Genomic DNA, 27,171 nt, shown 5'->3' with positions numbered 1-27,171 from the left:
CTGCTGTTTCCTGAAGTCCACGATCATCTCCTTTGTTTTGTTGACGTTGAGTGTGAGGTTATTTTCCTGACACCACACTCCGAGGGCCCTCACCTCCTCGCTGTAGGCCGTCTCGTCGTTGCTGATAATCAAGCCTACCACTGTAGTGTCGTCTGCAAACTTGATGATTGAGTTGGAGGCGTGCATGGCCACACAGTCATGGGTGAACAGGGAGTACATGAGAGGGCTGAGAACGCACCCTAGTGGGGCCCCAGTGTTGAGGCTCAGAGGGGTGGAGATGTTGTTTCCTACCCTCACCACCTGGGGGCGGCCCGTCAAGAAGTCCAGGACCCAGTTGCACAGGGCGGGGTCGAGACCCAGGGTCTCGAGCTTAATGACAAGTTTGGAGGGTACTATGGTGTTAAATGCTGAGCTGTAGTCGATTAACAGCATTCTTACATAGGTATTGCTCTTGTCCAGATGGGTTAGGGCAGTGTGCAGTGTGATTGCGTCATCTATGGACCTATTGGGGCACTAAGAAAATTGGAGTGGGTCTAGAGTATCAGGTAGTGTGGAGGTGATATGATCCTTGACTCGTCTCTCAAAGCACTTCATGATGACTGAAATGAGTGCTACAGGGCAATAGTCATTTAGCTCAGTTAGCTTTCTTGGGAACAGGAACAATTGTGGCCCTCTTGAAACATGTGGGCACAGCAGACTGGGATAGGGATTGATTGAATATGTTGAGCACTCACTCAGCGCTATAACTAACAAAAGGAAATGGTTGTGCTGCCTCAGTGACCATGAAGAGGACTAAATGTAAAATGTCCTTGACGAGAGAGAGCAGAAAAACGGTAACATGGACCACATCACCAGAAAATAGGACTCTGCTTGGTAGAAATAAACAGTATGCTTTTCAATAGTTTTAATTGGAGGTGGTTTACTGGCATTAGCCAGAGAGGAATGCAATGTACTGAATAAAAGTGCATGAAACGAGAACAGCTTTAAAAAAAAGTAACAAAAAAATATGTCCAAAATGTAGATGTTGAGCAATTTGGCCATACTAAAATTATTAGTATCAGTCTAACCAACCATAACATTTTTTAAAAGAAAAATTAAAACAATGAGAAATACATCAGAAATTATCACATTAGCAGAGTATAAAACACATGTAGTTAAGAAATACAGTACTACTACAACAACAACCCTTACATGTAATCTGCTGCGCCACTGTGCTGTCATCACGACTCATCGTATATGCGCAAGATAAATGTACTAAGTAAAAACATTCAAAGAATGGAATAAAATGTACATTTCTGGTCATCAACACATACTTGTATAAATAATTTTTGAAAACATGTCAGGGAAAAACACCACCAGAAACAGTGCATTCTGGGTAGGCATCAATGATTTCTCCATTTGTCCAACTTTTCCCTTCCGTTTGATCACTTACGAATCTTGTGCAATTAGAGTCCTTTTTTCTCCTAATGAACATCACTATAAGCTTTCATAACATTTCATACAATGAAATTACATTATCACTTCAAAAGGTTTTTCAAATAAAACAGATACAATATGATAATTCAGTCCCTTTCCTTCAGTGAATCATGATTTGGACCACATACTGGTTTGCAGAATTAATTTGCCCAGAGAGAGATTCAATAAATGACCACTGAATTCAATATAACAATGTCAGCCATATCTCATAAAATAATCCCTTACTGGCCTTGTATTTCAGTCAGATGCAACAGTCATCCAACAAAATAATGAATAAGGGTGGTTAAAACATTTAGCATTGTTTAAAAAAAAAAAGTGTATTTTCCTCAGCAATATGGAGTCTGTACAGTGCACTATAAAACCCACTATAGCTGTCTTGCAGTGCATTGGTGTTCAGGTCAGGGTCACCTGTCTCTTTACACCAAAGGCTTCATACATATTGATGACTAACTACGGCTGCAGGTCCTGTCCTTGAACATGTAGTCATCCCATCCAGAGGAGGAGAAGGGAACAAAAGACCAAAGAGTGAGTAGCCTTCCCTAAAAATACAGTGCAAAACGGTGTGCACGTTTCAGCCTGTCTGTTAGTGTGTCTCTGTCATAAACATGATTCAGAGGACAATCATAACATTCAGGGCCCCCAGGCACAGTAAAGCACAATTAAACCATTGCCGTCCCTCAGTCATAGGGTCATGCAGACCCAATTCAACAAAGGCTTATCAACAATATAAATCAAAACTGCACCATAAATACAACTCCCATTTAGTAAAACATATTCAGATATACAGTACGTTGTGCAAAATCAGTTTCCTCTCTGAAAGGACAGCTAGCTATATTGCTGTATTACAGTCAGGAATTAGCTAGAAGAATGTGCTAGCCATATGAATGTAACTTGTTAGCTATAAAAACCCAATGAACTGGCATATTAAATATTAATGTGCGATCTACAGCAGTTAGTAACATGTACGTTGTACTGTACCAGTCTGAATTTAAATGCACCGACGTGCCACATCCTACAGAGGACAGTGTAGTCTAAGGTCAGATCACCTAGAAGACATCCTCCCACTGGTGGATCTGAAATAGAGAAATGACCAATCTATGTCAATGGAATTGAGATGACTTCAAATGGAATTGAGATTACAAAAACATCAAACCCTGAATGACACACACACGAACATACTGTCTCGTCAGTCACAGCAGCAGAAGAATGAACAGGAGGATGCCTCTGGGCCACTGAAGTTTCCAGAGCAAGGTGTATCAGTACACTCTGCTATGAAAGCATGCAGGTCTGTGATGTGCATCGGCTCCTGGGTTTGGGCCTGTAGAGAGACAGAGTGCTTTGATAAAACTACTGTAAAGAATCCTCTTCCATCCTACTTCCTGTACATTGCAACCTTTTTTCCCATATGGCACTCATCAACACTCCATCTTTTATTTTAATGTCACTAAATCATCTGTCCTGCATTTCTCCGTTCACTCATTCCACCCGCCATCCCTCATCCTCCCCTTCTATCACTCCCCTCATCCTTCATCCCTCCCCTCCCCCAGTACCATGATGGCATCGTAGGCTCCGGTGATGAGAGCGATGAAGAGGGAGAGCACCATGTAGATGAAGAGGGAGATGAAGGTGTAGAGGTAGACCTGGCTGAACACCCACACCAGCGTGCCACTCTTCTGCATCTCAGCAAACGTCACAAACATATCGTCCCCGTTGATCAGAGAAAACAGGCACTCTGACACCATGGACAGAGAGCGGAACTGCGGGGACAGAGAGGATAAGTTGGTGTATTAGAACACATTTATTTTTCACAGTTTCAGCAATTTGTGATATTTTAATTATTCATTAACAATACACGTGTGTGCATCCTGTCCATGACCAAATACCTTGGTATGGTAAGGACCCAGCACGATCCAGCCACAGAAGCAATAACCCAGGTATATGGCAGCTACACAGAGGCAGAAGCGGATTACATTAGGGAAGGCAGCCCGCAGCGTCACAATCAGGATCTGAGAATGAGGAAGAGAGAAAACGTAAGACTAATTTACACATGGAAAAAGAAAAAGAGGTGGGAAGTGACGCAAAACCTCCTCAGAAAGCCATTCAACTTAAATGTCAATGTGTGCATTTTTGTGTGACTGATTATGTCACTCACATTGTACTTCTGGAAGAAACTGAGGTAGCGGAGGACTCCCACCCACACCAGCAGAGTGGAGGTACCGAGCAAAATCCCACACACGTCATACAATGACATGTTCTGAAGGACAGAGTCAATTAAATAATTTGTATTAATAATTATATTATTTGCTCTGTCTAATTCTAACGGTGGGGTAACTGGCGCAGGCCTGGAAAGATATGAAACTAAAAGCAATGCTTGTTCTGTATTACCTTGGACTCTATGCCAATCTTGATGAAGCTGCCGGTGATGGTGAGCAGGTCACTGATGATGAGCAGGATGAACCAGCCGTTAATGAACTCCATCCTGTCTGCCCAGCACACACTGTGATTCAGCCTGTGTCTGAAGAACTGGACATACTCCTGTCAGAAACACACAGAGAGACGGGACAGACAAATTAACAGAATAAACCAGCGGTTCCCAATCTAGGTGTCACGACCCTATGTGGGGTCGCCTGATATGGCCTTGCTGTCCCCAGTCCACCTGGTCGTGCTCCTGCTCCAGTTTCAACAATTCTGCCTATGGAACTCTGACCTGTTCACCGGACATGCTACCTTGTCCCGGATCTGCTGTTTGACTCTCTCGCTCTACCACACCTGCTGTCTCGAACTCAGAATGATCAGCTATGAAAAGCCAACTGACATTTACTCCGAAGGTGCTGACCTGTTGCACCCTCTACAACCACTGATTATTATTATTTGACCCTGCTGGTCATCTATGAACGTTTGAACAACTTGGCCATGCACTGTTATAATCTCCACCTGGCACAGCCAGAAGAGGACTGGCCACCCCTCAGAGCCTGGTTCCTCTCTAGGTTCCGGCCTTTCTAGGGAGTTTTTCCTAGCCACTGTGCTTCTACAACGGCATTGCTTGCTGTTTGGGGTTTTAGGCTGGGTTTCTGTATAGCACTTTGTGACATCAGCTGATGTAAAAAGGGCTTCATAAATACATTTGATTGACTGATATGAAAATGGGGTCGCAAGTTGACCTACTCATTCCAGGGTTTTTCTTTTTCTACATTATATAATAATAGTGACGACGTCAAAACTATGAAATTACACATATGGAATCATGTAGTAACCAAAACAAAAAACAAAAAAAAGTTTGACAAATCAAAATATATTTTATATTTGAAATTGTTCAAAGTAGCCAGCCTTTGCCTTGATGACAGCTTTGAACACTCTTGGCATTCTCTCAAGCAGCTTCATGAGGTAGTCACCTGGAATGCATTTCAATGAACAGATGTGCATTGTTAAAAGTTAAATTTCTTTCCTTCTTAATGCGTTTGAGCCAATCAGTTGTGTGGTGACAAGGTAGGGTTGTTTGGTATACAGAAGATAGCCCTATTTGGTAAAAGACCAAGTCCATATTATGGCAAGAACAGCTCAAATAAGCAAAGAGAAATGACAGTATATCATTACTTTAAGACATGAAGGTCAGTCAATGCAGAAAATGTCAAGAACTTTGAAAGGTTCTTCATGTGCAGTTGCAAAAACCATCAAGCACTATGATGAAACTGGCTCTCATGAGGACAGCCACAGGAAAATAAGACAGAGTTACCCCTGCTGCAGAGGATAAATTAATTCGAGTTAACTGCACCTCAAAAATTGCAGCCCAAATAAATGCTTCACAGAGTTCAAGTAAGAGACATCTCTGAACAGTTGATGTTGAGGTGACTCTGTGAAATCAGGCCTTCGTGGTCGAATTGCTGCAAAGAAACCACTACTGAAGGACATGAATAAGAAGAAGTGACTTGCTTGGGCCAAGAAACGAGCAATGGACATTAGACCGGTGGAAATCGGTCCTTTGGTCTGAGGAGTCCAAATTTGAGATTTTTGGTTCCAGCCGTTTCTTTATGAGATGCAGAGTAGGTGAACGGATGATCTCCGCATGTGTGGTTCCAACCGTGAAGCATGGAGGAGGTGGTGTGGGCGTGCTTTGCTGGTGACACCGTCTGTGATTTATTTAGAATTCAAGGCACACTCAACTAGCATGACTCCACAGCATTCTGCAGCGATACGCCATCCCATCTGGTTTGCACTTAGTGGGACTTTCATTTGTTTGTTAGTCTTGTGAAATCCATAGATTAGGGCCTAATGAATTTATTTCAATTGACTGATTTCCTTCTATGAACTATAAGTAAAATATTTTAAATTGTTGCATTTATATTTTTGTTCAAATAATTACAATGTAACAACATTTTAGACTTTTGGGGCTCAGCCTTGGTCTTACATGTTGTAGGATGACTCCTCTGAGGATGGAGCGACCACACAGCAGCAGGGACAGCAGACACACTATGGCCACCAGCATGTCAAAAGCCTCCCGTGCATAGTTCTCCGCTATTGGAGGAAGAAGAGAGGAGGGGTGTTTGAATGAATTAAGTCAGGGAGTGACGGGAAGGAAGAGGCAAACAGCTAGTAAGGAACCGCAGGGAAGAAGTGAATCAATCTCAAGCTTTACCTCCCCATCAAAAATGTCAGTACCCCCCTATCCCTCGCTCTCTCACCATGTCCCCACACGTTGGGGTCTTTGCACTTCTTGATGGAGGCATGGTTGAGCAGGCTGATCTTCACTCTGCCGCTGTGAGCCTTGTTATCCAGGACAACCTGACAGCAGCCACAATACACACACTAAACGTAGCTACAACACAAACCATGGCTTTATAACAGCTGTCTAAGATACAGTGGGCTGTATGGGGCAGCAGTGCTTCCCCCAGGAATTTTTTCAGCAGCGGTGGCAAAGTTGGGCGAAGAGGTGTGGCGTGCTAGTGGACATGGCCAATGGCGTGGTTTTAGAGGCCCTCCTCTTGGCTGCAGAGACAATTTTGCTGTTTTAAAGCTAATTTCCTCCAATTCTACACATTTCGCCATGGTTTATGCCGTGTTCTTATGCCATCGGAGTGACTCAAATTATAACAAAATCAGTGGGGGCCACATGCCATGACTGCCTTGTTTCTTTTTGGTGATTGTTAGTTCTCAAAGATTATCTTATTTTTAAATATATTGCGCCATCCTATATTTTCTACAAACATATCTGTATTTTGTCGCTTAAGTTTACACTTAAAACATTTGTGGCGGCCACAATTGAAATGCATACAGGGGAAACTGGGCTGTTCAGGGGAAATTGGTAGGTCATCTCACCATAATAGCAAAGGTGTAGCAGTCAGGGATCTCATTGTTGATGATGGTCTGGATGTTTATGGCCTTCAGCTGGAACTGAATGGTCACATTGATCAGCCTGGAGACCAAGAAGAAGAAGAAGAAGAAGAAGACGAGAGACAAGATCCAGTAAGAGAAATGCTTGTAATCTCAATAGAGAAGTGATGTTACCCAGTAATATTCCATGTTGATATGTAATGCTGAAACGACTCGAGTTACATAAGCATTACCATAAGCAATACATTAACATAAGAAAGGACTGACAAAATTACAAAAATGGGATTCAAAACCCCATGAGCAATTGCATGCAAGAATAAAAGGGGAGAGGGAGCAAGGGAGACCATTGTGTGTCTCACTTGTGAAACTGGAGAGTGAAGTTCTTGTAGTCACTGTAATCAGGAGGAGGAAGGTCTGGTAGTGGGTCCACACCAATGCAATCTGAAAAAGACAAAAGGATGGAATAAAAGCAAGTTGAGAGAGAGTAGGAACAAAAACAGAAATCCAGAAGATTTATTTCCAGAACCATATACACTGAGCATACCAAACATTAGGAACACCTTCCTAAAACTGTGTGCTAATGAACTATCTTTGTGAAATCAGCAGGTGAATCGAACAGAAGATGTCCATTTGGCCAGCTCTCTATTATTTTGCTGATTAGTGGAAATAGCACTTATATGGTAATGCTTTTATGGACAGGATCTCTTCTCAGCACTGATAGTAGGGCACGGTTAGAGGGCAACTCTTGCCATATGTGGAGCTTTGACTCACTAACAATTACTTCCTAACGGGCCAAAGACAACTGGCAGTGGATTAAAAAAAACAAGACCGACAGATTAATGTGAAATACATGGAGGGGGAATTTGATAGACAACTTAATGAACAGAAAAAAAGGAGAATGCGGCCAGGGTACCGGTGATAACTTCGGGGTCGATGTCAAAGGTGTCGTTGATAGGGTCGATGATGCCCCTCTTGTAGTACCGCTGGCACAGAGAGAGGGCACTCCCATTCACACCCTCACCCCACACATATGCATACCGCCCCACTAATGTCTGCGGTAGAGCCAGGTACTGAGGAAAAGAAAATAGAAAGGATAATGAATGGAACATACAGTTATACTAATAGCAAGGACATCATATAGACAGACAAGGAAGACAAAAGATAATTTAAAAACACAGAAATAACAAGACATTACATAGAACACAATGAGAGGGTTGAGAAGTCACTCATCTGCGGGTCTCTGTTTAGAGTTGCATACTGAGATGCTAGTACCTGATCTACAGCATAATAAATATGGCTATAGAGTTCACTCTGTGTGTGGATTGCCATTGAAGAGCCATCCCGATAGTCTTTAAGGAAAAGGTGTTTGAAGGATGCTGTGTTCTCTTCCTTGAATGTCACCACCATCTGGTTACTCAAGCCAAACAGGACTAACTAGAGAAGGGAGTGACAGGGGATTAAAGGTTAAAACAATGAAAATCAACAGAAGCTCCATCATGAATACCAATTATTCAGTTCAGTAAAGGCCCACCTGTACAGTGACGATGAGGATCTTGAGCAGCTGCAGGACCAGTTTAAAGGGCTTGCGGCCCTTGGCGTGGTACTTGTCACAGGGGCTCATGAAGAAGTACTTGAGCTTCCTCCGCAGTGCCTCCTCCTGCTGTTGCTTGAGCTCTGAGCCTACCAGACCGGTGAGCCGGGGGTTCCTGCCACTGAGGTCATCGGACCTGTAGCTGCTCACAGGTGAGAACAGCTCATCCTTCTCTGAGAGAGAATCAATGACAGACATGGGTTTCTACATACAACATAGGGAAGGCATATCTGAAAAGAGCACTCATAGCTTGATATTGCTGCTGAAAAAGAGGAAGTGGGAAAGCGATGTGGTATTATAATTTTACTATAATTATATAATTCAAGCATGCATTGGATCAGTAGGTATGATATAGCCCATTCAATAAGAAGTAGAGACCCCTTGACATTTCCCACACTGTTATGTTAGCCTTATTCTAAAATTGATTAAAATCGTTTTTCCCCCTCAATCAACCCAAAATAACAAAGCAAAAACAGGTTTAGACATTTTGTAAATGTATAAAAAAAATGTTTAAAAAAATACACATTTACATAAATATTCAGACCCTTTACTCAGTACTTTGTTGAAGCAGCTTCAGCAGCAATTACAGCCTTGAGTCTTCTTGGGTATGATGCTACAAGCTTGGCACACCTGTATTTGTTCCGAAGCCACTCCTGCGTTGTCTTGGCCGTGTGCTTAGGGTCGTTGTCCTGTTGAAAGGTGAACCTTCACCTCCAGTCTGAGGTCTGGATCAGGTTTTCATCAAGGGATTTCTCTGTACTTTGCTACATTCATCTTTCACTCAATCCGGACTAGTCTCCCAGTCCCTGACGCTAAAAAACATCCCCACAGCATGATGCTGCCACCACCATGCTTCACCGTAGGGAGATGCCAGGTTTCCTCCAGACGTGACGCTTGGCATTCAGGCCAAGAGAATCGTGTTTCTCATGGTCTGAGAGTCATTTAGCTGCCTTTTGGCAAACTCCAAGCGGGCTGTCATGTGCCTTTTACTGAGAAGTGGCTTCTTTCTGGCCACTCTACCATAACGGCCTGATTGGTGGAGTACTGCAGAGATTGTTGTCCTTCTGGAAGGTTCTCCCATCTCAACAGTGGAACTCTGGAGCTCTGTCAGCTCTGCTCACCCTGACCAAGGCCCTTCTCCCCCGATTGCTCAGTTTGGCTGGGCGGACAGCTCTAAGAAGAGAGCTGGCCGCTCATTCTCAATTTAAGAATGATGGAGGCCACTGTATTCTTGGGGACATTCAATGCTGTAGAAATGTTTTGGTACCCTTCCCCAGATCTGTGCCTCGACACAAACCTGTCGTGGAGCTGTACGGACGATTCCGTCGGCCTCATTGCTTGATTTTTGCTCCGACATGAACTGCCAACTGTGGGACCTTATACAGTGAGGGGAAAAAAGTACTTGATCCCCTGCTGATTTTGTACGTTTGCCCACTGACAAAGAAATGATCAGTCTATAAATTTAATGGTAGGTTTATTTGAACAGTGAGAGACAAAAACAAAAAAAATATCCATAAAAATGCATGTCAAAAATGTTATAAATTGATTTGCATTTTAATGAGGGAAATAAGTATTTGACCCCCTCTCAGTCAGAAAGATTTCTGGCTCCCAGGTGTCTTTTATAAAAGACACCTGTCCACAGAAGCAATCAATCAATCAGATTCCAAACTCTCCACCATGGCCAAGACCAAAGAGCTCTCCAAGGATGTCAGGGACAAGATTGTAGACCTACACAAGGCTGGAATGGGCTACAAGACCATCGCCAAGCAGCTTGGTGAGAAGGTGACAACATTTGGTGCGATTATTCGCAAATGGAAGAAACACAAAAGAACTGTCAATATCCCTCGGCCTGGGGCTCCATGCAAGATCTCACCTCGTGGAGTTGCAATGATCATGAGAACGGTGAGGAATCAGCCCAGAACTACACGGGAGGATCTTGTCAATGATCTCAAGGCAGCTTGGACCATAGTCACCAAGAAAACAATTGGTAACACACTACGCCGTGAAGGACTGAAATCCTGCAGCGCCCGCAAGGTCCCCCTGCTCAAGAATACATATACCTGCCCATCTGAAGTTTGCCAATGAACATCTGAATGATTCAGAGGACAACTGGTGAAAGTTGTGGTCAGATGAGACCAAAATGGAGCTCTTTGGCATCAACTCAACCCGCCGTGTTTGGAGGAGGAGGAATGCTGCCTATGACCCCCAAGAACACCATCTCCACCGTCAAACATGTAGGTGGAAACATTATGTTTTGGGGGTGTTTTTCTGCTAAGGGGACAGGACAACTTCACCTCATCAAAGGGACGATAGACGGGGCCATGTACCGTCAAATCTTGGGTGAGAACCTCCTTCCCTCAGCCAGAGCATTGAAAATGGGTCGTGGATGGGTATTCCAGCATGACAATGACCCAAAAGACACGGCCAAGGCAGCAAAGGAGTGGCTCAAGAAGAAGCACATTAAGGTCCTGGAGTGGCCTAGCCAGTCTCCAGACCTTAATCCCATAGAAAATCTGTGGAGGGAGCTGAAGGTTCGAGTTGCCAAACGTCAGCCTCGAAACCTTAATGACTTGGAGAAGATCTGCAAAGAGGAGTGGGACAAAATCCCTCCTGAGATGTGTGCAAACCTGGTGGCCAACTACAAGAAACATCTGACCTCTGATTGACAACAAGGGTTTTGCCACCAAGTACTAAGTCATGTTTTGCAGAGGGGTCAAATACTTATTTCCCTCATTAAAATGCAAATCAATTCATAACATTTTTGGCATGTGTTTTTCTGGATTTTTGTTGTTGTTATTCTGTCTCTCACTGTTCAAATAAACCTACCATTAAAATTATAGACTGATCATTTCTTTGTAAGTGGGCAAACGTACAAAATCAGCAGGGGATCAAATACTTTCCCCCCCACTGTAGGTATGATTTATTCTATAAAATGTTTAGCATACTTATACAACTTTTGTTTTGAGTAAAAATTCAATTTTTGATTTAATAGATGGCATGTAATCCTTATATAGAGCATGTGGTCAAAGTTCTAACTAGTCTGTTGTACCCTATTAGAACGGGCCTGGCAGATGATTCTGCATCTTCAAACATATTAAATTACATGAAAAACCTACAGGATGAAGGGGTCAGGCCTGACTAACAAAGAAGACAGTTGTATGGATCAAGAGGACCAAGAGGATCAACATGGACATTCCACAGTGGAGATAATGTAAGGAAGACCAAGAGTCAGACATTTCTTTGTTTTTGAAAGAAAAGCAAATCCCCAAAAAATTGTCCATTAAAATAAAATTGATCAGAAATACAATGTAGACATTGTTAATGTTGTAAATGACTATTGTAGCTGGAAACGGCTGATTTTAATGGAATATCTACATAGGCATACAGAGGCCCATTATCAGCAACCATCACTCCTGTGTTCCAATGGCACGTTGTGTTAGCTAATCCAAGTTTATCATTTTAAAAGGCTAATTGATCATTAGAAAACCCTTTGGCAATTATGTTAGCACAGCTGAAAAATGTTGTTCTGATTAAAGAAGCAATAAAACTGGCCTTCTATAGACTAGTTGAGTATCTGGAGCATCAGCATTTGTGGGTTTGATTACAGGCTCAAAATGGCCAGAAAAAAACAAAGAACATTCTTCTGAAACTCGTCAGTCTATTCTTGTTCTGAGAAATGAAGGCTATTCCATGCGAGAAATTGCCAAGAAACTAGAGATCTCATACAAAGCTGTGTACTACTCCCTTCATAGAACAGTGCAAATTGGCTCTAACCAGAATAGAAATAGGAGTGGGAGGCCCAGGTGCAAAACTGAGCAAGAGGACAAGTACATTTGAGTGTCTAGTTTGAGAAACAGATGCCTCACAAGTCCTCAACTGGCAGCTTCATTAAATAGTACCCGCAAAACATCAGTCTCAACGTCAACAGTGAAGCGGTAACGCCATGATGCTGGCCTTCTAGGTAGAGTTGCAAAAAAAAAAAAAAAAAGAAGTCCTTTCCCAGTTTCATCAACAGTTTTCAATTCACACTGTTCCAGATGCAAAAGGGGTTGTACCTAATAAAGTGACCACTGAATATATAGATTTTCCAGAATGTGTTCTGGGAGTACCGGTGAATTAAAAGCATTTGGCTGTAAGTGTTGAACAGTTGAATATATTATCTCAGGAGATGGTACCATTCAGCTTGTCTGGGGATGACAAAGAAGGACTTCAACAAAGCCAGAATAGAAAATAATTAGAAGGGGCCTAAATTAGAGACGTATAAATAAATGACTGTTGCGCCTTGTAACTACTTTCAAATGTGGAACTGTTGCACTAAAAATGCAAACATTGATTTGGCATACAATTTAACATTGTCTATGTTTACAATGTTTACATAAAGTTGTACTAAATTTATATAGAATAAATTGCACTTCAAATTAACATTTTTTTTTTAAAGTTATTGCAAATAAATGCATATTTTCACTTTTCTGCGACACCGTTATTGATTTATGTAACGTTAGCTTAAATGGCATTTTAGATGTTATGCATTTCTATCAAGTCAAAAATTGAATTTGTATTCAAAACAAAGGTTGTAAAAGTATGCTAGATATTTATAGAATAAATCATACCTAGTTTGATGATTCTGTGACAAACGGTGAATTAGTTATTGATTTTTACATTTGTAAATGGCTTTTGGCGAATGTCTGTTGAATATCTGTTCAATGTAAATTTTACCACGGTTTGTTTACGGAAGTCGGAGGCGACTACCTGTGCGTCTCCCAACACCTGTGTGGGAACAAGGACGCCGCAAACGTGTTGTAACTGAAAAATACTGCTGGCTCCAAATGTTAAAACAGTGTACAGTAAGTGTATATTTTGCATTTGTGAAATTATTTTGGTGATATGAAAGTAGAAAGCTTAATGTTTCTAGAACCGTACCGCAATTGAGGATCGATTTACGTTTAGATGGATTATTTGGCTGCCAGAGTCAATTCGCCTCTGAAAATAACATTTAGTAACGTTTTATTCTTGGGCTAGGTATGATACAGCAATGGAAGCATTATTGACATACAACTCGCGATGCCGGGCACTCACAGATGACATGCAGCCTTCTATTTGAACACTATACAACAAATACATTAGCCTTATGAAAATAGTTCATTTATACACCTTTAGGTTTACCAAACTCGGTCCTCGGGACCCCAAGGGGTGTATGTTTTGTTTTTTCCCTTAACACTACACAGCTGATTCAAATAATCAATAACCAAACATCGAGCTTTGACAATTTTGTAATGTTAGGGCAAAAACCAAAACGTATACCCCTTGTGGTCCCGAGGACCGAGTTTGGTAAATGCTGGTTAACTTTCAATATTAGGTTTAGACTGATAAATTGAAGTACATAACCAACCTGTACCGTCTTGGATGCAGTTACAGTTCGGCGATGCTTTGCAGGACATGAATGAATTCCTAAGAATCATACAATTTAAGAAATGATCGTTTAGGACTGTCAGAAAGCTAAACATTGAGGAAACAAATTACAGGAGAATAGGGGCGCTGCGTTCTACAGACAATCACAAAGCCGCAGCTTCCAATTGTCACATGACAATCACCATGTGACATGTTGTCTGGATGGCCATTGGTCTCAAAATATCAAATTCGTGATGGGTTTGTCAACCCCCATTAGCCCCACCCATTGCATTGATAGTCAAATGATCAAAGCTAGGCTGCACAACGGAAACGGTGCCATAATGAACGACTAGTTGAAAACCGGGGAGGGGTTATGGGTTCAAAAGGTATCCGCTGCCCTTTAAATGGGGCGGCAGCGTAGCCTAGTGGTTAGAGCGTAAGGTTGCAAGTTCGAATCCCCGAGCTGACAAGGTACAAATCTGTCGTTCTGCCTCTGAATACTGTTCCTAGGCCGTCATTGAAAATAAGAATTTGTTCTTAACTGACTTGCATAGTTAAATAAAGGTAAAAAATATTTTAAAAAGTCACTAATTTCTTCAAGCTACACTCCGGCACACCCACCGTACGGTGCAAGTGTACGTCACACTCTGTTCAAAAACGTACAAGAAATTTAGAGAAAGCGTTTGCTAAATGACTAAAATGTAAGTGTTAAGTACAAATTGTTGAACGTATCAAACAAATTGAACACATCCCTGGATTCAGCGATTTTCCTCATATGATCACCGGATCTTTAGAATTACTCAGCAAGTCTTTTAATATCAGTTAATTGCTAAAATGCTTACACGCAGTGATAAACAGTAAAAGTATTTCAAACATGTCTAGATAGAAACAAATAAAGGTTTATAATGAAACTACACCTACAAACCCCTGAGTCAGGACATTTTTGCCAACATAATGCTCTGTGGAAATTACCACTGATAACTTTCACATATTTTGAATAATAGCTTAAAATGTCATTTGTTTAGAGAACACAATGACAGTCTTTAATTTCACCATGTTGAACTCAGTTGGAGGGTAAACCATTGCACATATTGGTGTATTATACTGCAGCCCATATTTTCAATGTGTTGGTCCTTTGTGTGATTCAGAAATGTCTTTATCAAAAACAAAAGAGATGACATTCACATACGTCCTATGCCGTCTTGAGAGATGATTTAAGATACACTGTCAGTGAGAATGTCAAAGTCATTAGATAAGGGTTGACTGACTGAGGAGATTCACAAGAAACATTGACCTTTATAAATGTCTCTTCTTGGACCAAATAAATATAATAGGTCAGAATTGGGATTAACATTCTAATCATTCATTCATATTTACTCTCTCTCATGTGGTGATATAAAGACAGCCTGTTTCACTTCTCAATATACTGTATATTCACAACTCAACTACTCCTATGCAGACTTGCCTACAGACAGACCACTCATTCACTCAGTCCATATCTCACATTACTGGCACGTTCACACGGCAAAGCATATTGAGACCTAGTGAGAATGATGATCAACTTCATCATTCTCTTATTCTAGCATGTGTACACCAACACTCTCATCTATCTGCCATCCAGGGCCTTGTCTCTGGCTATCACAGCTTCATCAAACTTGATCATGAGTGTGGTGCCCTTGTGCCAGTGGGCTGTGACCTTGGCAGGGAAGCCACTGTGTGTGAGAATGGCCTCTACGATGCCAGCGGTGAATGCTGCACAGTTTAGTGTGCTGTTCTCCTTGGGCACAGAGATGTAAGCATTGATCAGTGGCTCCTTCTCTATGATGTAGTAGGTCTTGTCGTCATCGTTGGCCTGCTCCAGCTTGTCTGCCTCCTTACCGAACATGGCTTTCCATACTGATACCTATATGAAGCAAATTTAAAATTATAGACATGTACTTATGCATTGGCATAATGACAAGTGTTACACCTTATGAGACTGTTACATATGAACTTATCTACCTTGAGCCCATGCAAGCGCGTACCTTGACGAAGAGCAGTATGTTAAGCACCTTGGTCTCCCTCTTCCCATTCTTCTCCCTCAGCACCAGCACGTCCAGCATACTGGCCCCAACGCTCTGACCCAGGTCTGCCAAGCGTTGCTGCAGCTCAGACACAGAGTACACACGGCTCTGGCAGTACTGTACCATCTCAGAGAAGAGCAGTGCAAAGGCACTCACACTGACTTCAGTCTTGGGACGGGTTAGAGGCCGTTCCAGGATGTTTGACTTTCCTCTCGTGAACCGAGTGTCCATTTTCTGAAAGAGAATGATCTGTAAATAGACGTAAAATAGCCTGAAGTGATAATATGCTAGCCATGTCATTTCCAAATCAACCCCTAACCACTACCCTAGGCACTTGAAGATCTGAGGATTAGGTATAGATAGATACTGGCAACACTTTCAACTAGCCTAGAGGGCAGGATCTTCAACCACAATGTTTACCTATCAGTCTTAACAAGTTAGTATTTTATTAGTTTATATATATCATTTTTTTGTTGTTGATCTTAACAAGTGCCTAGGGCGGTAGTATGGCTCACACCTCTCGAATTCGTCACAGCTCGCTGTTTAGTCACGTGCCTCGCCCGTAAATCAGGTGAAAGGAGTAGGGCCTAAGGGGGTTGTTTTGGGATTCAGGTAGCCGCACCTCAAGACGGCCAGCTTCGGCGCATGCGCGGGCTGCGGAAATCTTTACCTGCAGTACATATGCAAAGAAATTAGCCAACGACGATTCCGTGAATTAGGAGGAGCTAACTGCATTGAAGAAACAACAAAGTGTTTGCTAGCGCAGATGAAAGGGAAAGATAAAAGTATATTGGATGCTAGCATAACTAGCCAGCTAATGTAGCTGCTAGCTACTGCTAATTTAGCTAGCTAAAATTGGCAAGCAAGCTAGCGAACTCACTCGACGACAAAAAAGCCACAACTCAGTCATTCACACTGTTAACAAGCTAAACATATTTATTTTGTTAGTTAATTATTCTTATACAAGGACCTAAAACCCCTTACCGTGTTTCAATGTTTTCAGCCTGCTGCTGTGTTGGTGACTTCCTGTTCTGGTCACGTGTCTTGTTCTAGTAAAGGACTGATCTATGATCAGCAGTGTATGTGCTCATCTGACCTATAGCTGTCTAAATTACATGTTTTGAAAATAATGTCAATTGCATGGTTTAAAAAAATATTCCTGTAAAATGATGCATGAGAATTTCCTTTGAGTTCTTGCTGTGTATTTCCAGGGCCATTTGGAAAAGGAACAAGAACATGCTTGCATTCTCATGCGTCACAGACCTTTCAATGATTATAAAGAGACTGTTACCTAAACACAACACACAATGTGAGGCTGCTGTACAGTAGTTTTAAACAGAATATTGTTTAATATTGAGATATTATGAAACAACAGTCTATGCAAAGCACTCGAGGAGAAGGGGAAAAATAAATTGCAGACCTAAAGGTTGTAATAGTGACAGTGGTGTAATGCAATAAGGTAAACATTGAGACATTTAAATTCAGAAAGACCTTGAGCCATAAGGACAAACACACATGTCCACACACACTTACCTAACAGTTGCCAATTTCCCACACTATGTCCCTCAATAAATGGCTCAAATTAATCAGCTGTTTGTACAGTGGTTGCATAATTCACTTGATGTGTTTGCCTATAAATGTTTCAAGGTAGGCGATGCAATGCATAACACATGTCAGGAGCACAGGGCGTTGAAGACTCAATGATTTCCCCAATGGAACCGCACTGGAAATGGTGTCTGACCCTTCTTGTGGTCTTGGTCAGTGCTCACACTGATACCAAAGGTAACTCAATCTGTTTGTGTTCACTTTTTTCCTATTTATTTAGAGGTCGTGACCAGTCAAACTCTTTTCGAGAGAGAGCAAGAAAGTCAGCAAGAAAATGCATTACAGCTACTTAGAGGAAGAAGTTGCAAGAAAATGCTATTTTAGGCAATATAGGGTGCAGTTATTAATACACATTACAGAACAGTATGTAGTTTCTGTTTATAGAAAAGCGATGCTGAATATGATCAAATGTTAACAAGTGTGTTTTCTGATTTCAGTCACGTCCTCCCAGCATATGGACGACTTCATCAGAGTGTTGGAGCAGGTAGAAGACAGTAACCCTGGACTGGAGCCTGTAAATGTGTTGAGAGGCCTGCGCAGGGCAGCCGGTCTCAGAGATGAGTTCATGCAGCACTTCTTGGGCACTATCAGGGAGGACAGCACCTCAGAGGCACCAGTTATGGACTCCAATCTCTCAGATTTCATTGGCAGGGCTATGCGCCACAAGGTGACAGAGAGAGATAGAGAGGAAGGGGTTGTCCTTACTGCTGATGGCACCACAGTTGCTATGAGCCCAGTCCTCCTGGGTATTGAAGCTGGGCTAGTGTCTAAGACGAGGTGTCGGGTCCGTGGCCTGTACCCCCTCACTCTGGCTAGGAACTTGGGTCTGTCCTTCCAGCGCTTCCACAGCTCTCTCCTCTCCCAACGCCTGGGCCCTGATGGCTGCTGGGACGATGTGACCTCGCCTCAGGTCTTCACCCTCTCCGACAAGCCCTCCCTCGCCACCGATGCCCTGGTTAACGGCGGTATGGATGGTGTGATTCTGGGGATTGAGGTCTCAGCTCAGTCCCAGCGTCCTCTCAAGCTGAGCAACCTACTGAGGAGGTACTACTGTCATCATCTTGAGGGGGAAGGACTGGATGCTGCTCCTAGTCTGATCAGCCACCTACGCAGGGAGAACTTCAGAGAACTGGCCAGGCCCCCTCTCCTGCAGAGGCAGGTGGTGAGATCCCTGGTCCTACAGAGGAGACTGATCGACCACTCCACTATGTTGGCACAGGAAAAGGAAGAGCTGATAGCTGTGGTGAGGGAAGGAATAAAGGAGTTTGTCCACAGATACATGGGTAAGTAAACCCCACTGCAGAGGGAGACAGTGGAGATACAGAGGGTTACTGTAGTGCAGGGAAAGCTAAAAAGGATTGGTCAACATTTATTGGAATAATTTTGACTTTGATCCAAGAAAGCACAAATAGTAACAATAATTGAGACATTGTGTTATTGTTGAAAAAAGGAGTGGATAAACATGTTAAAACTCAATCTCTCTCTGGATCGCCCTACCTCTAGACTGTCCAGCTATTATCCCGCGGTGTCAGTGGGGGGCTGCACCATACCGGGGCACTCCCACCCCCCTGTCCCTCCCCCTCTCGTTCATGTACATCCACCACACCTACCAGCCTGGCCAGCCTTGTCTCACCTTTCAGCAGTGTTCTGCAGACATGAGGTCCATGCAACGCTTTCACCAGGATGACCGGGGCTGGGACGATATTGGATACAGGTATGTGTAGTACACAGGTCTTAGGATATAGTGCCTTCAGAAAGTATTCATACCCCTTGACTTATTACACATTTAGTTGTGTTACAGCCTGAATTCAAAAATAATTAAATAAATAAAACAATCGCACCCATCTACACACAATACCCCATAATGACAAAGTGAAAACAATTTTATAGAAATGTTTGCAAATGTATAACAAATTTAATACGAATATATCACATTTTTACTCCTACATTTATTTAGGCTTGCCATAACAAAGGGGTTTAATACTTATTGACTCAAGACATTTCAGCTTTTCATTATTAATGAATTTTGGAAAATGTCTAAAAACATAATTTCACTTTGACATTATAGGGTTTTGTGTGTAGAACAGTGACACAAAATCTAAATTTAATAAATGTAAAATTCAGGCTGTAACACAACAACGTGGAAAAAGTAAAGGGATGTGAATACTTTCTGAAGGCACTGTACAGTTGGACACTACACAGCCTCCTCGCAAACCACAATGCTTATGTAATGTGTCAAGTTTGAGTATACAGTGTGTGTGTGTGTGTGTGTGTGTGTGTGTGTGTGTGTGTGTGTGTGTGTGTGTGTGTGTGTGTGTGTGTGTGTGTGTGTGTGTGTGTGTGTGTGTGTGTGTGTGTCGCTCTCATAATTAGAGGTTAGAAATTAGCCACTGTCCAATTCTGGGAAATGTTGTTTACCAAGCAAAACGTGACTTGATAATGAATGACTCATCCCTTGCCGATGTTTGCCTCCAGCTTTGTGGCAGGCTCTGACGGGTACCTCTATGAGGGGCGTGGGTGGCACTGGCAAGGGGCCCACACTAAGGGCTACAACTCCAAGGGCTACGGGGTGTCATTCATCGGTGACTACACGTCCAGCTTGCCATCGCAGCAGACCATACAGCTGGTGAGAGATCGTCTGGCATCCTGTGCTGTGGGAGGCGGGCGACTGGTCGGCAACTTCACCCTGTATGGCCACAGACAGCTGGTTAAGACTTCCTGTCCTGGAGACGCCTTCTACTCAGAGATCACAGGCTGGGAGCACTTTGGGGTAAGAGAATGTGTGCAGTATGTACAGATGTAGGATCTTAATTGATCACCCTGTTGGAGGTTAACTTTCCTGCAATGCAAGACATTTAAAACTTGTAGTGTATTTGAGGTTTAAAATTGCTTCTGATGTTTGCAGTGTCCACTTTGACATTTCAGACTTGATTTTTCATTGCAAAAAATGTGTCAACCCCTAAAATAATTTCCATTAATTATAATCCACATAATAATTCAAATTTCCTGTTGCTGCTGGATTCTTTTCCTGCTGTAGCAAACTGACTCAAATTAAGAGCCTACATCTGTGTGTACATGTATATGTGGGGGTTATTAGGCAGTTATTACCAATGAATAGGCATATGTGTTTTTGTTAATTTCATGTCTAATGGTCTTATCTCTCCACAAACTTACTTTCATTCTTTCCATTTTCCCCAGGAGGTTCAAAACTGAAGATATTGTGAAGAGTGGAGGGATTAATCTTGACCAGTATCACAGAATAAATATTTAATTTCTAAAATGGCTCCAGTGTTTGCCTTTTTCTTTCAACATCTGTTTATATGACTTTCTGATAGTTGCTCTGATAGAGCTGATCTGAATAGGTCAGGAAATTATGTTGTCAGTTTTGCGTAGGCAGCAATCAATCAATTATCAGCTTTTATTGCTTTTTCATTGCGTACACCTGGTCATCTTGGTGAGACACCCGCAGGGTGGTGCGCCATTGTACAGCGCAACTGGAGCAATTAGGATTAAGTGCCTTGCTCAAGGGCACAGCAACAGATTATTTCACCTTGTCGGTGCTGGTATTTGAACCAGCAACCTCTTACTGGACCAACGCTCTAACCTCGCCCCTATGGGCATACAACACAATTTGATGCAGTTTGTGATGTGAGAAATTCTATAGTTCAGTAAATGGGCTGAAAGCTAGGTCTTCATAAGTCTACATAGTCATAGGTTTAGTACTGTTGGGTTTTATTTCACTTATTAGATGTGATGCATTACCATTTACAGTAGATGTAGGCCTAAGTATGAATGGACTGTAATGCACTAAGAGGTTTATATTGTATTAACATAGATTGAGCAACATATAATAGACATGACTAACTGGAGAGGTGCTGACTAGTAGTGTAGGCTGAGTAGACTCATGACACACACACACTGCCTGGTTGTGGGGCCGCTCAATGACAGGTGTATGTGAGAAACTGATAGAGGGGAGAATGGCTGTGGCACAAGAACAGGCACTGTCCTTGGGTGTCTGACTCTCGGGCACACACATGAAGATAAGCTAGAAGACAACTATGCTTGGCAACAAAGATGCGTCTAGAGGCTGGGACCAGCCTGCACGCCAACGATAGGATGAGTAAGTTTAAACCACGCTCATCCTCCCTCTGACAGGCCAGCAGTGAGCGGGAACTATCTCTGTCAGAGTATTTAATGAAGAACTTATGATGTCATTTTCAGTTCTCTGTTTGCCCTGCGAGGTGTTACAGTGAACCCGTATATACGAAGATTGCATTTACCATTTATTCTGCTTGACTAATTCTATTAATAAACAGCTGAAAATATATTCAGTAGCCTAGTGTTACATTTTGTTCTGATACCAGAATTGAATTGACACAGCCTTAACAATTGGTGACCCCGACGTGATTCTGGTAGAAGGACTTCGCTGGAACTTGTCCGGCCGATTGGCCATCGCTCTCGTCGGACGGTGTGTTTCACAAATCCTGACCGGTCAAACAAAAGGTAAGCAGACACCTATTGTGAATAACTAAAGTTCTGCATATTGGCATTATCCAAATTTATTTTGTGAAGCACCTGTTTGATGTAAGTGACTAAACTGTGGAACGTCCACCTGTTATATTAATAATTTGATTTTGAAACGATTTTGAGAGTTGTGGTGTGATAAATGCAATCTTAAAACCGATCGATCGTTGATGATATAACAAGTGAATGTAATGTACTAGGTATTGAAGTACCAAGTGTGTATGTGGTTAGTCGGCGTACTTAACTGGAATGAGTGTGGATGGATCTAGGTATAACAGCGAATGTAATGTACTAGGTATTGAAGTACCAAGTGTGTATGTGGTTAGTCGGCGTTCTTAACCGGAATGAGTGTGGATGGATCTGAGTATAACAGCGATTGTAATGTACTAGGTATTGAAGTACCAAGTTTGAGTGTGGCTGTCAAGTCTGGGACTGGTAGCAGACTGAATGAAGATTGGGAGGTCAACCTAATCGTATGACTGAAGTACATTAGATACTAGTCGGCGTACTGTATCAAGTGTGAATGATCTACGGATAAAAGTGTTATACTGAGTAACCATTGAATGACTGAAGTACATTAGATACTAGTCGGCGTACTGTATCAAGTGTGAATGATCTACGGATAAAGGTGTTATACTGAGTAACCATTGAATGACTGAAGTACATTAGATACTAGTCGGCGTACTGTATCAAGTGTGAATGATCTATGGATAGAGGTGTTATACTGAGTAAACCACTGAATGACTGAAGTACATTGGGTATTAAGTCGGCGTACTGTATCAAGTTTGAGTGACCTGCGGGTAAATAAGAGGTCGGGGACGGTCGACCTGAGTTATATCATCTAGCGCTGGGGAAATAAATAACGTTAGGAACGTACGTTAGAGACGTAAATTGACATTGATAGTTAGGTTACCATAGACTGAAATTGAAAGGGATGTAAATTGACATTGATAGTTAGGTTACCATAGACTGAAATTGAAAGGGATGTAAATTAATATTGATAGTTAGGTTACCATAGACTGAAATTGAATATGACCAACCAGGAGACCGAGAGGGTGCTGAAAGCACTGAAGTTAACACTAGAGATTAATGGGGGTAGAGACGGGAAAGAGTGGAAAAGGAGGGGAAAAATTATACAGGGAATGGATAAGAGAAGGTAGTATTAATGCACCCAACGGACTCCCAGTCGACGGGGAGCCCGGTAGAATATTGGAAACGCTAAAACGAAAAACAGACAAAACCTGTTCCGAGTGGAAGCAGGAGGGGGAAGCGCTTAAAGGAGGTGCAGGAATTAACGGGAGATGAGCGAAATAAATATTTATTTCGGTCCAAGGTGGAGAAGGCAGTATGAATTTAATGGAAGTTTGGATGGGTTAAAGTTGGGACTAATGGTAAGAAAGATGCATAAGGTATGTGGAGACAAGACAAGGAAAAAGTAAGTTACGAAGGCAAAAAGGCAAGTGTAGAGAAAGAGAGGAGAGAAAGTTTGAAGAAGGATATCAGCAGAAAAATAAATAAATAATAATAATTATGTGCGTGTGAGATAGGTTTACTGACCAGTTAAAGGTAACTCGTATGTGTGTGAGACCTAATAACTTATCAAAAGTCACAATAGTAATTATTCCTAAATTCTGAAAAGGAAAGAGAGAGAGGCAGAGTCAACGGTCGCAGGAGAAAGGCTTAGACAGGTGGAGTTAATTTTATTTTACAGGGACGATGCACATTAAACATAGTTGTGTATAATGGCAGGGTATTCCTAGCAAACAGAATGGGCCGGTTTGCAGACAAACTGAAGGGGTTTTGAAGGTTTTAAGCAATCTTGGGTCAAATTAGTCAAATAGTACGTTAAAATATGGGGTTTCATAGATTGGAAGTAAAATATTTTATCCAATGGGTAGTGTATGTTCAATTAAAGTACACAGAACCATTGAGGAAGTTTAAAACAAATTATTAATGTTTTGAAGAAGTACAGGGGAGTTATTATTAGGTTTTGTTTGTAGTTAACTTTTGGGTTTCTGAATCGGTGTAGTATGAGGAAATGCTGACCAAGTGGTTATTTTATGGAAAGGAGCGCTTAGCTATCTTTGGGAAAAATACCTAGGGAGAGGATATCTTAAAGGGGTATACACACATGGCATTTTGAAGTTTTGTTTTCTGAGTTTTAATTAAACACGTTAAATTCTTTTGATAGGGAATGTTCTGGGAACTTGAGATACAAAATGTGGATAAAGTTCTTAGCCTTCATTTGTCTAATGTAGTAAGAAACACAGTTCTGAAAGGGTGATATGACTTTTGACCCCTCTGGTGACTTTTCCTTTTGTGGTCTGATCAGCCGCAATGAAGGGCCATTTGGATGGTGAATTTAAGGTCATTTGTGATACTGACTTTAAGGAAATTTGTAGAACTGATAATTATGATGGAGTTAAAGTTCTTAGACGCAGTTGATAATTTGAACCAATGAGAAGACTGAATGACGATAAGGGTACAATAATTTTTCTTTGTGGAGTAGTTCAGATTAGTCATTTTTGATCTGATTATGTTATTTGAACACCTATAATGATTTGTTTAGATATGCAGCAATATTGATACATGGCTTGAGCCATGTATAAATAGGGGGAGTATGGTAGGGCAGGCGATAGAACAGGTTAGGATAATTACTTAACAGAATTTTTGTAGAATATCCTTTCCAACATTTGGAAATGGACTTATTGAAATATTCCGAATTGAGGGGAAGAAGGGGTGTTTAACAATAACAGATAAGTATAGCAAATGGGTAGAAGCGTTCCCAACTTACTTGGTGGACATGATTATGGTAGCTAGAATATTAGGTCAAGATATTATCCCTAGAGTTGGTTTACTGGGATCTATCTCTTTAAATGATGGATGACATTTTAGCTAATCAGATAAAGCCTATAGAATGCCAGAGTTAGGGAGAATAGAGATTCCAGAACAGGTAGACATAGAAGTTGAAGTAATAGTAACAGAACACATGAGAAGACTGTTTGTTAACCAAACCCGTATATCCAAGATTTTGTGTCCAACAGGTGAATTACAGGAGAAGGTGATTCACTCAATCCAACCAGGAGACTGGGTGTGGATCCAGTCCCTGAGGAGAAAAAACTGGAAGCAGCCCCATTGGGAAGGCCCATACCAGGTTCTGTTAAACCATTGCCTTTGCCATTAGAAAAGCTGAGAGAGTCACTTGGGTCCACGTTATCCACTGCAAGAAGGTATGTACACATATCCACTGCTGATCACACACAGAGTTAGGAGAAGAACCGAGTACCAACAGGGTCCGGGGGTTACCTCCTTAACAAAGATTTCCTATCCCGACCGTTCATCACTGTGTGTGCTCCGAGAGGTGTGAGTATGGGGTGGTACCTAGCAGAGAGACTAAGGGCAGGAGAGGGTTGGCGGTTTTTGGGAAGAGTAGAGACTCTGAGCTGCATCATAGTCTAATCTTTCTGATACATTCAGATCCACCACCTTCTGGTACTAATCATAGGATACCGTTGTCATTGAGAAGAAGTAGAAGATAAACTATATAATACACTGATGAGTGACATACAGAATAAGGAATCAAAGAAGATCAAGATGTAGAATTTAAGGTAAACATTAAACAATTTCCTGGGGAAGCAGACAACTGTACAGGAATTGGGGTTGGCCAGATTGAAGTACTCAGCCAACCCACCTCGGTTCACCTAAATTCCGGATGAATACCAGTGTTATAGATACAAGAATGGCACCGAGAACTTAGATGATTTTAATGGCTGAAAGTAATCGTTAATGTGACTGACTTAAGTTTGAAAGCACAGGAGAAAAGGTTTAACCTCATTGCACCTATAACTGATGTAGGGTGGGCCAGTACCAGTAAAGGACGCATACGACAGAAATTACCACAAAGGGTGGTTAGGAACTTGCGCCCTGGGGTTATAGGTCCAACCAGTTCGAGTTAGTCATCAGAGGCCAGTTATAGGAGGCTAAAGTAGGCACAGGAGGAGTTTTGACCAGGATGGGATTAGCTTTGTCTAGATGGATGCTATTGGCATCCTCAGGGAAGTTCCAGATGAATACAAAGCTATGAATCAAATATGTGAAGGTTTTAACACTACATTATTTTGGTGGGTGACAATAAATAAAAATGTGGATTGGATTAATGACATCTTTTATAATCAACAGATTCATGAATGAAACCGGGGATGCAGTAAAGAGGTTCTCTGACCAATTATCCGCCACCCCCCTCATGACCTGGTAAAATAGACTGACTCTCGATATGTTATTGGCAAAAGAGGATGGTGTAGGTAGAATGATTAGGTTCATTGCTGTACGTACATTCCTGATAACACAGCCCATGTTTGGGAAATGGAAAAGTGTTGTAGGAACTGTATTATGGGCAGCTTTCACCTGTATGAGTGTGTTTGGGTTGTGTGGTTGTTGTTTGGTCCCGTGTGCGAGAGGTCTCATTTCCAGGGTTCTGGAGAGATCGATAACGGAGCAGATGGTGAAATACGGACCGAGTCAAAGTTCAGATCAGTGGGACGACAAATACCTACCGCCGAGCCTGGTGGAGGATTCATTCAGTTATGAGGAGCCCATGATAAGATGAGACCATCTTTAGAGTTTCCTGAATTAGTTTGATTTTGTGTGAAATTTCTGAATCCAATAAAAATAGATGTGAAATATTTAGCCAATCGGATGGATGTAATGAAAGGTTTGACTAAAAGATTTCACTCAGAAACCTTATAACCTGTTGAAATGTATTCAAAATAAGGCTATAATAATGGGTTAAAAACGATATTCCAATACTGTGTGAGTAAGACACTGTTACCAGAATGAGCAGGGCAGAGTTGATAAGACGACCTTGGGAAGGGAACAGGAGAAGAAGCCTCCCTAAGTTAGGGAGAGTAACAACGGCCTGGGAACGGCTAGTGGGCAGGAGATTAGAAGACAGGTGGCAAGGTTGATAAGGAATGTATGTGTACTGTGGGAAAAATACAGCCGCCTAAAGCTGGGTTGAGTTCTTTACTGATGTGTGTGTAACAGAGATTTGTTAACTATACTCGCACTGCACTGACAGGTATGGCTGAGCAACTAGAGGCTACCACTAGAACCGCTAGACAAAATAGATTGGAGTTGGATATGATATTGGCTAATAATGGGGGGTGTATAAAACGTTTGGTGAACAATGCTGTACTT

The 27,171-nt window shown here is 41.9% G+C and overlaps 3 protein-coding genes across 12 annotated transcripts; 1 reads left to right on the top strand and 2 right to left on the bottom strand.

Moving 5' to 3' along the window:
• Window positions 1-889: 889 nt before the first annotated feature.
• Window positions 890-14,119, bottom strand: LOC106601344 (mucolipin-1). 6 transcript variants are annotated; one of them, XR_006769402.1, is made up of 15 exons: window positions 13,785-14,115; window positions 8,336-8,568; window positions 8,077-8,238; window positions 7,718-7,874; window positions 7,164-7,245; window positions 6,790-6,886; window positions 6,156-6,255; window positions 5,882-5,988; window positions 3,862-4,011; window positions 3,629-3,730; window positions 3,360-3,482; window positions 3,027-3,233; window positions 2,646-2,794; window positions 2,455-2,549; window positions 890-1,941 (listed from the first exon to the last, which is right to left on the bottom strand). XR_006769402.1 is itself a non-coding variant. In XM_045716154.1 (14 exons), the coding sequence occupies exons 1-13, from the start codon at window positions 13,897-13,899 to the stop codon at window positions 2,663-2,665; spliced, it is 1,761 nt and encodes a 586-aa protein (XP_045572110.1). In that variant the 5' UTR covers window positions 13,900-14,119; the 3' UTR covers window positions 890-2,549; window positions 2,656-2,662. The 6 variants fall into 6 exon arrangements, 4 of the variants coding, with proteins under 4 accessions (XP_045572110.1, XP_014048961.2, XP_014048960.2 ...); XR_001327998.2 differs by having other exon boundaries at window positions 2,656-2,794; window positions 13,785-14,113; XM_045716154.1 differs by having other exon boundaries at window positions 890-2,549; window positions 2,656-2,794; window positions 13,791-14,119.
• LOC106601345 (N-acetylmuramoyl-L-alanine amidase) lies at window positions 13,139-20,734 on the top strand. The gene is made up of 6 exons (XM_014193489.2): window positions 13,139-13,239; window positions 17,494-17,628; window positions 17,889-18,734; window positions 18,955-19,165; window positions 19,927-20,221; window positions 20,650-20,734. Exons 2-6 carry the CDS (start codon window positions 17,517-17,519, stop codon window positions 20,662-20,664), a joined length of 1,479 nt encoding a protein of 492 aa, XP_014048964.1. The 5' UTR covers window positions 13,139-13,239; window positions 17,494-17,516; the 3' UTR covers window positions 20,665-20,734.
• LOC106601346 (trafficking protein particle complex subunit 5) lies at window positions 14,573-17,071 on the bottom strand. Of its 5 annotated transcripts, none has more exons than XM_014193491.2 (4): window positions 16,831-16,937; window positions 16,364-16,516; window positions 15,808-16,095; window positions 14,573-15,686 (listed from the first exon to the last, which is right to left on the bottom strand). In XM_014193491.2, exons 3-4 carry the CDS (start codon window positions 16,075-16,077, stop codon window positions 15,390-15,392), a joined length of 567 nt encoding a protein of 188 aa, XP_014048966.1. In that variant the 5' UTR covers window positions 16,078-16,095; window positions 16,364-16,516; window positions 16,831-16,937; the 3' UTR covers window positions 14,573-15,389. The 5 variants fall into 5 exon arrangements, with proteins under 5 accessions (XP_014048966.1, XP_014048965.1, XP_014048967.1 ...); XM_014193490.2 differs by having other exon boundaries at window positions 15,808-16,080; window positions 16,831-16,936; XM_014193492.2 differs by having other exon boundaries at window positions 15,808-16,080; window positions 16,402-16,516; window positions 16,831-16,936.
• Window positions 20,735-27,171: the final 6,437 nt, after the last annotated feature.

The sequence above is a fragment of the Salmo salar genome, chromosome ssa03 (genome assembly GCF_905237065.1).
Source record: "Salmo salar chromosome ssa03, Ssal_v3.1, whole genome shotgun sequence".
Classification (NCBI taxonomy): Eukaryota; Metazoa; Chordata; class Actinopteri; order Salmoniformes; family Salmonidae; genus Salmo; species Salmo salar.
This window is presented reverse-complemented; position numbering and strand designations above follow the sequence as displayed.

Coding starts and splice junctions, on each gene's coding strand:
- LOC106601346 (XM_014193494.2), bottom strand. CDS start 16,077: ATGGACACTCGGTTCACGAGAGGAAAGTCAAACATCCTGGAACGGCCT. Junction 15,687..15,807: donor ACATACTGCTCTTCGTCAAG/GTACGCGCTTGC, acceptor TGCTTCATATAG/GTATCAGTATGGAAAGCCAT.
- LOC106601345 (XM_014193489.2), top strand. CDS start 17,517: ATGTCAGGAGCACAGGGCGTTGAAGACTCAATGATTTCCCCAATGGAA. Junction 17,629..17,888: donor TGCTCACACTGATACCAAAG/GTAACTCAATCT, acceptor TTCTGATTTCAG/TCACGTCCTCCCAGCATATG. Junction 19,166..19,926: donor TGGGACGATATTGGATACAG/GTATGTGTAGTA, acceptor GTTTGCCTCCAG/CTTTGTGGCAGGCTCTGACG.
- LOC106601344 (XM_014193486.2), bottom strand. CDS start 13,899: ATGTTTAGCTTTCTGACAGTCCTAAACGATCATTTCTTAAATTGTATG. Junction 6,887..7,163: donor TTCACTCTCCAGTTTCACAA/GTGAGACACACA, acceptor CTTGGTCTCCAG/GCTGATCAATGTGACCATTC. Junction 3,483..3,628: donor GTTTCTTCCAGAAGTACAAT/GTGAGTGACATA, acceptor CCTCATTCTCAG/ATCCTGATTGTGACGCTGCG.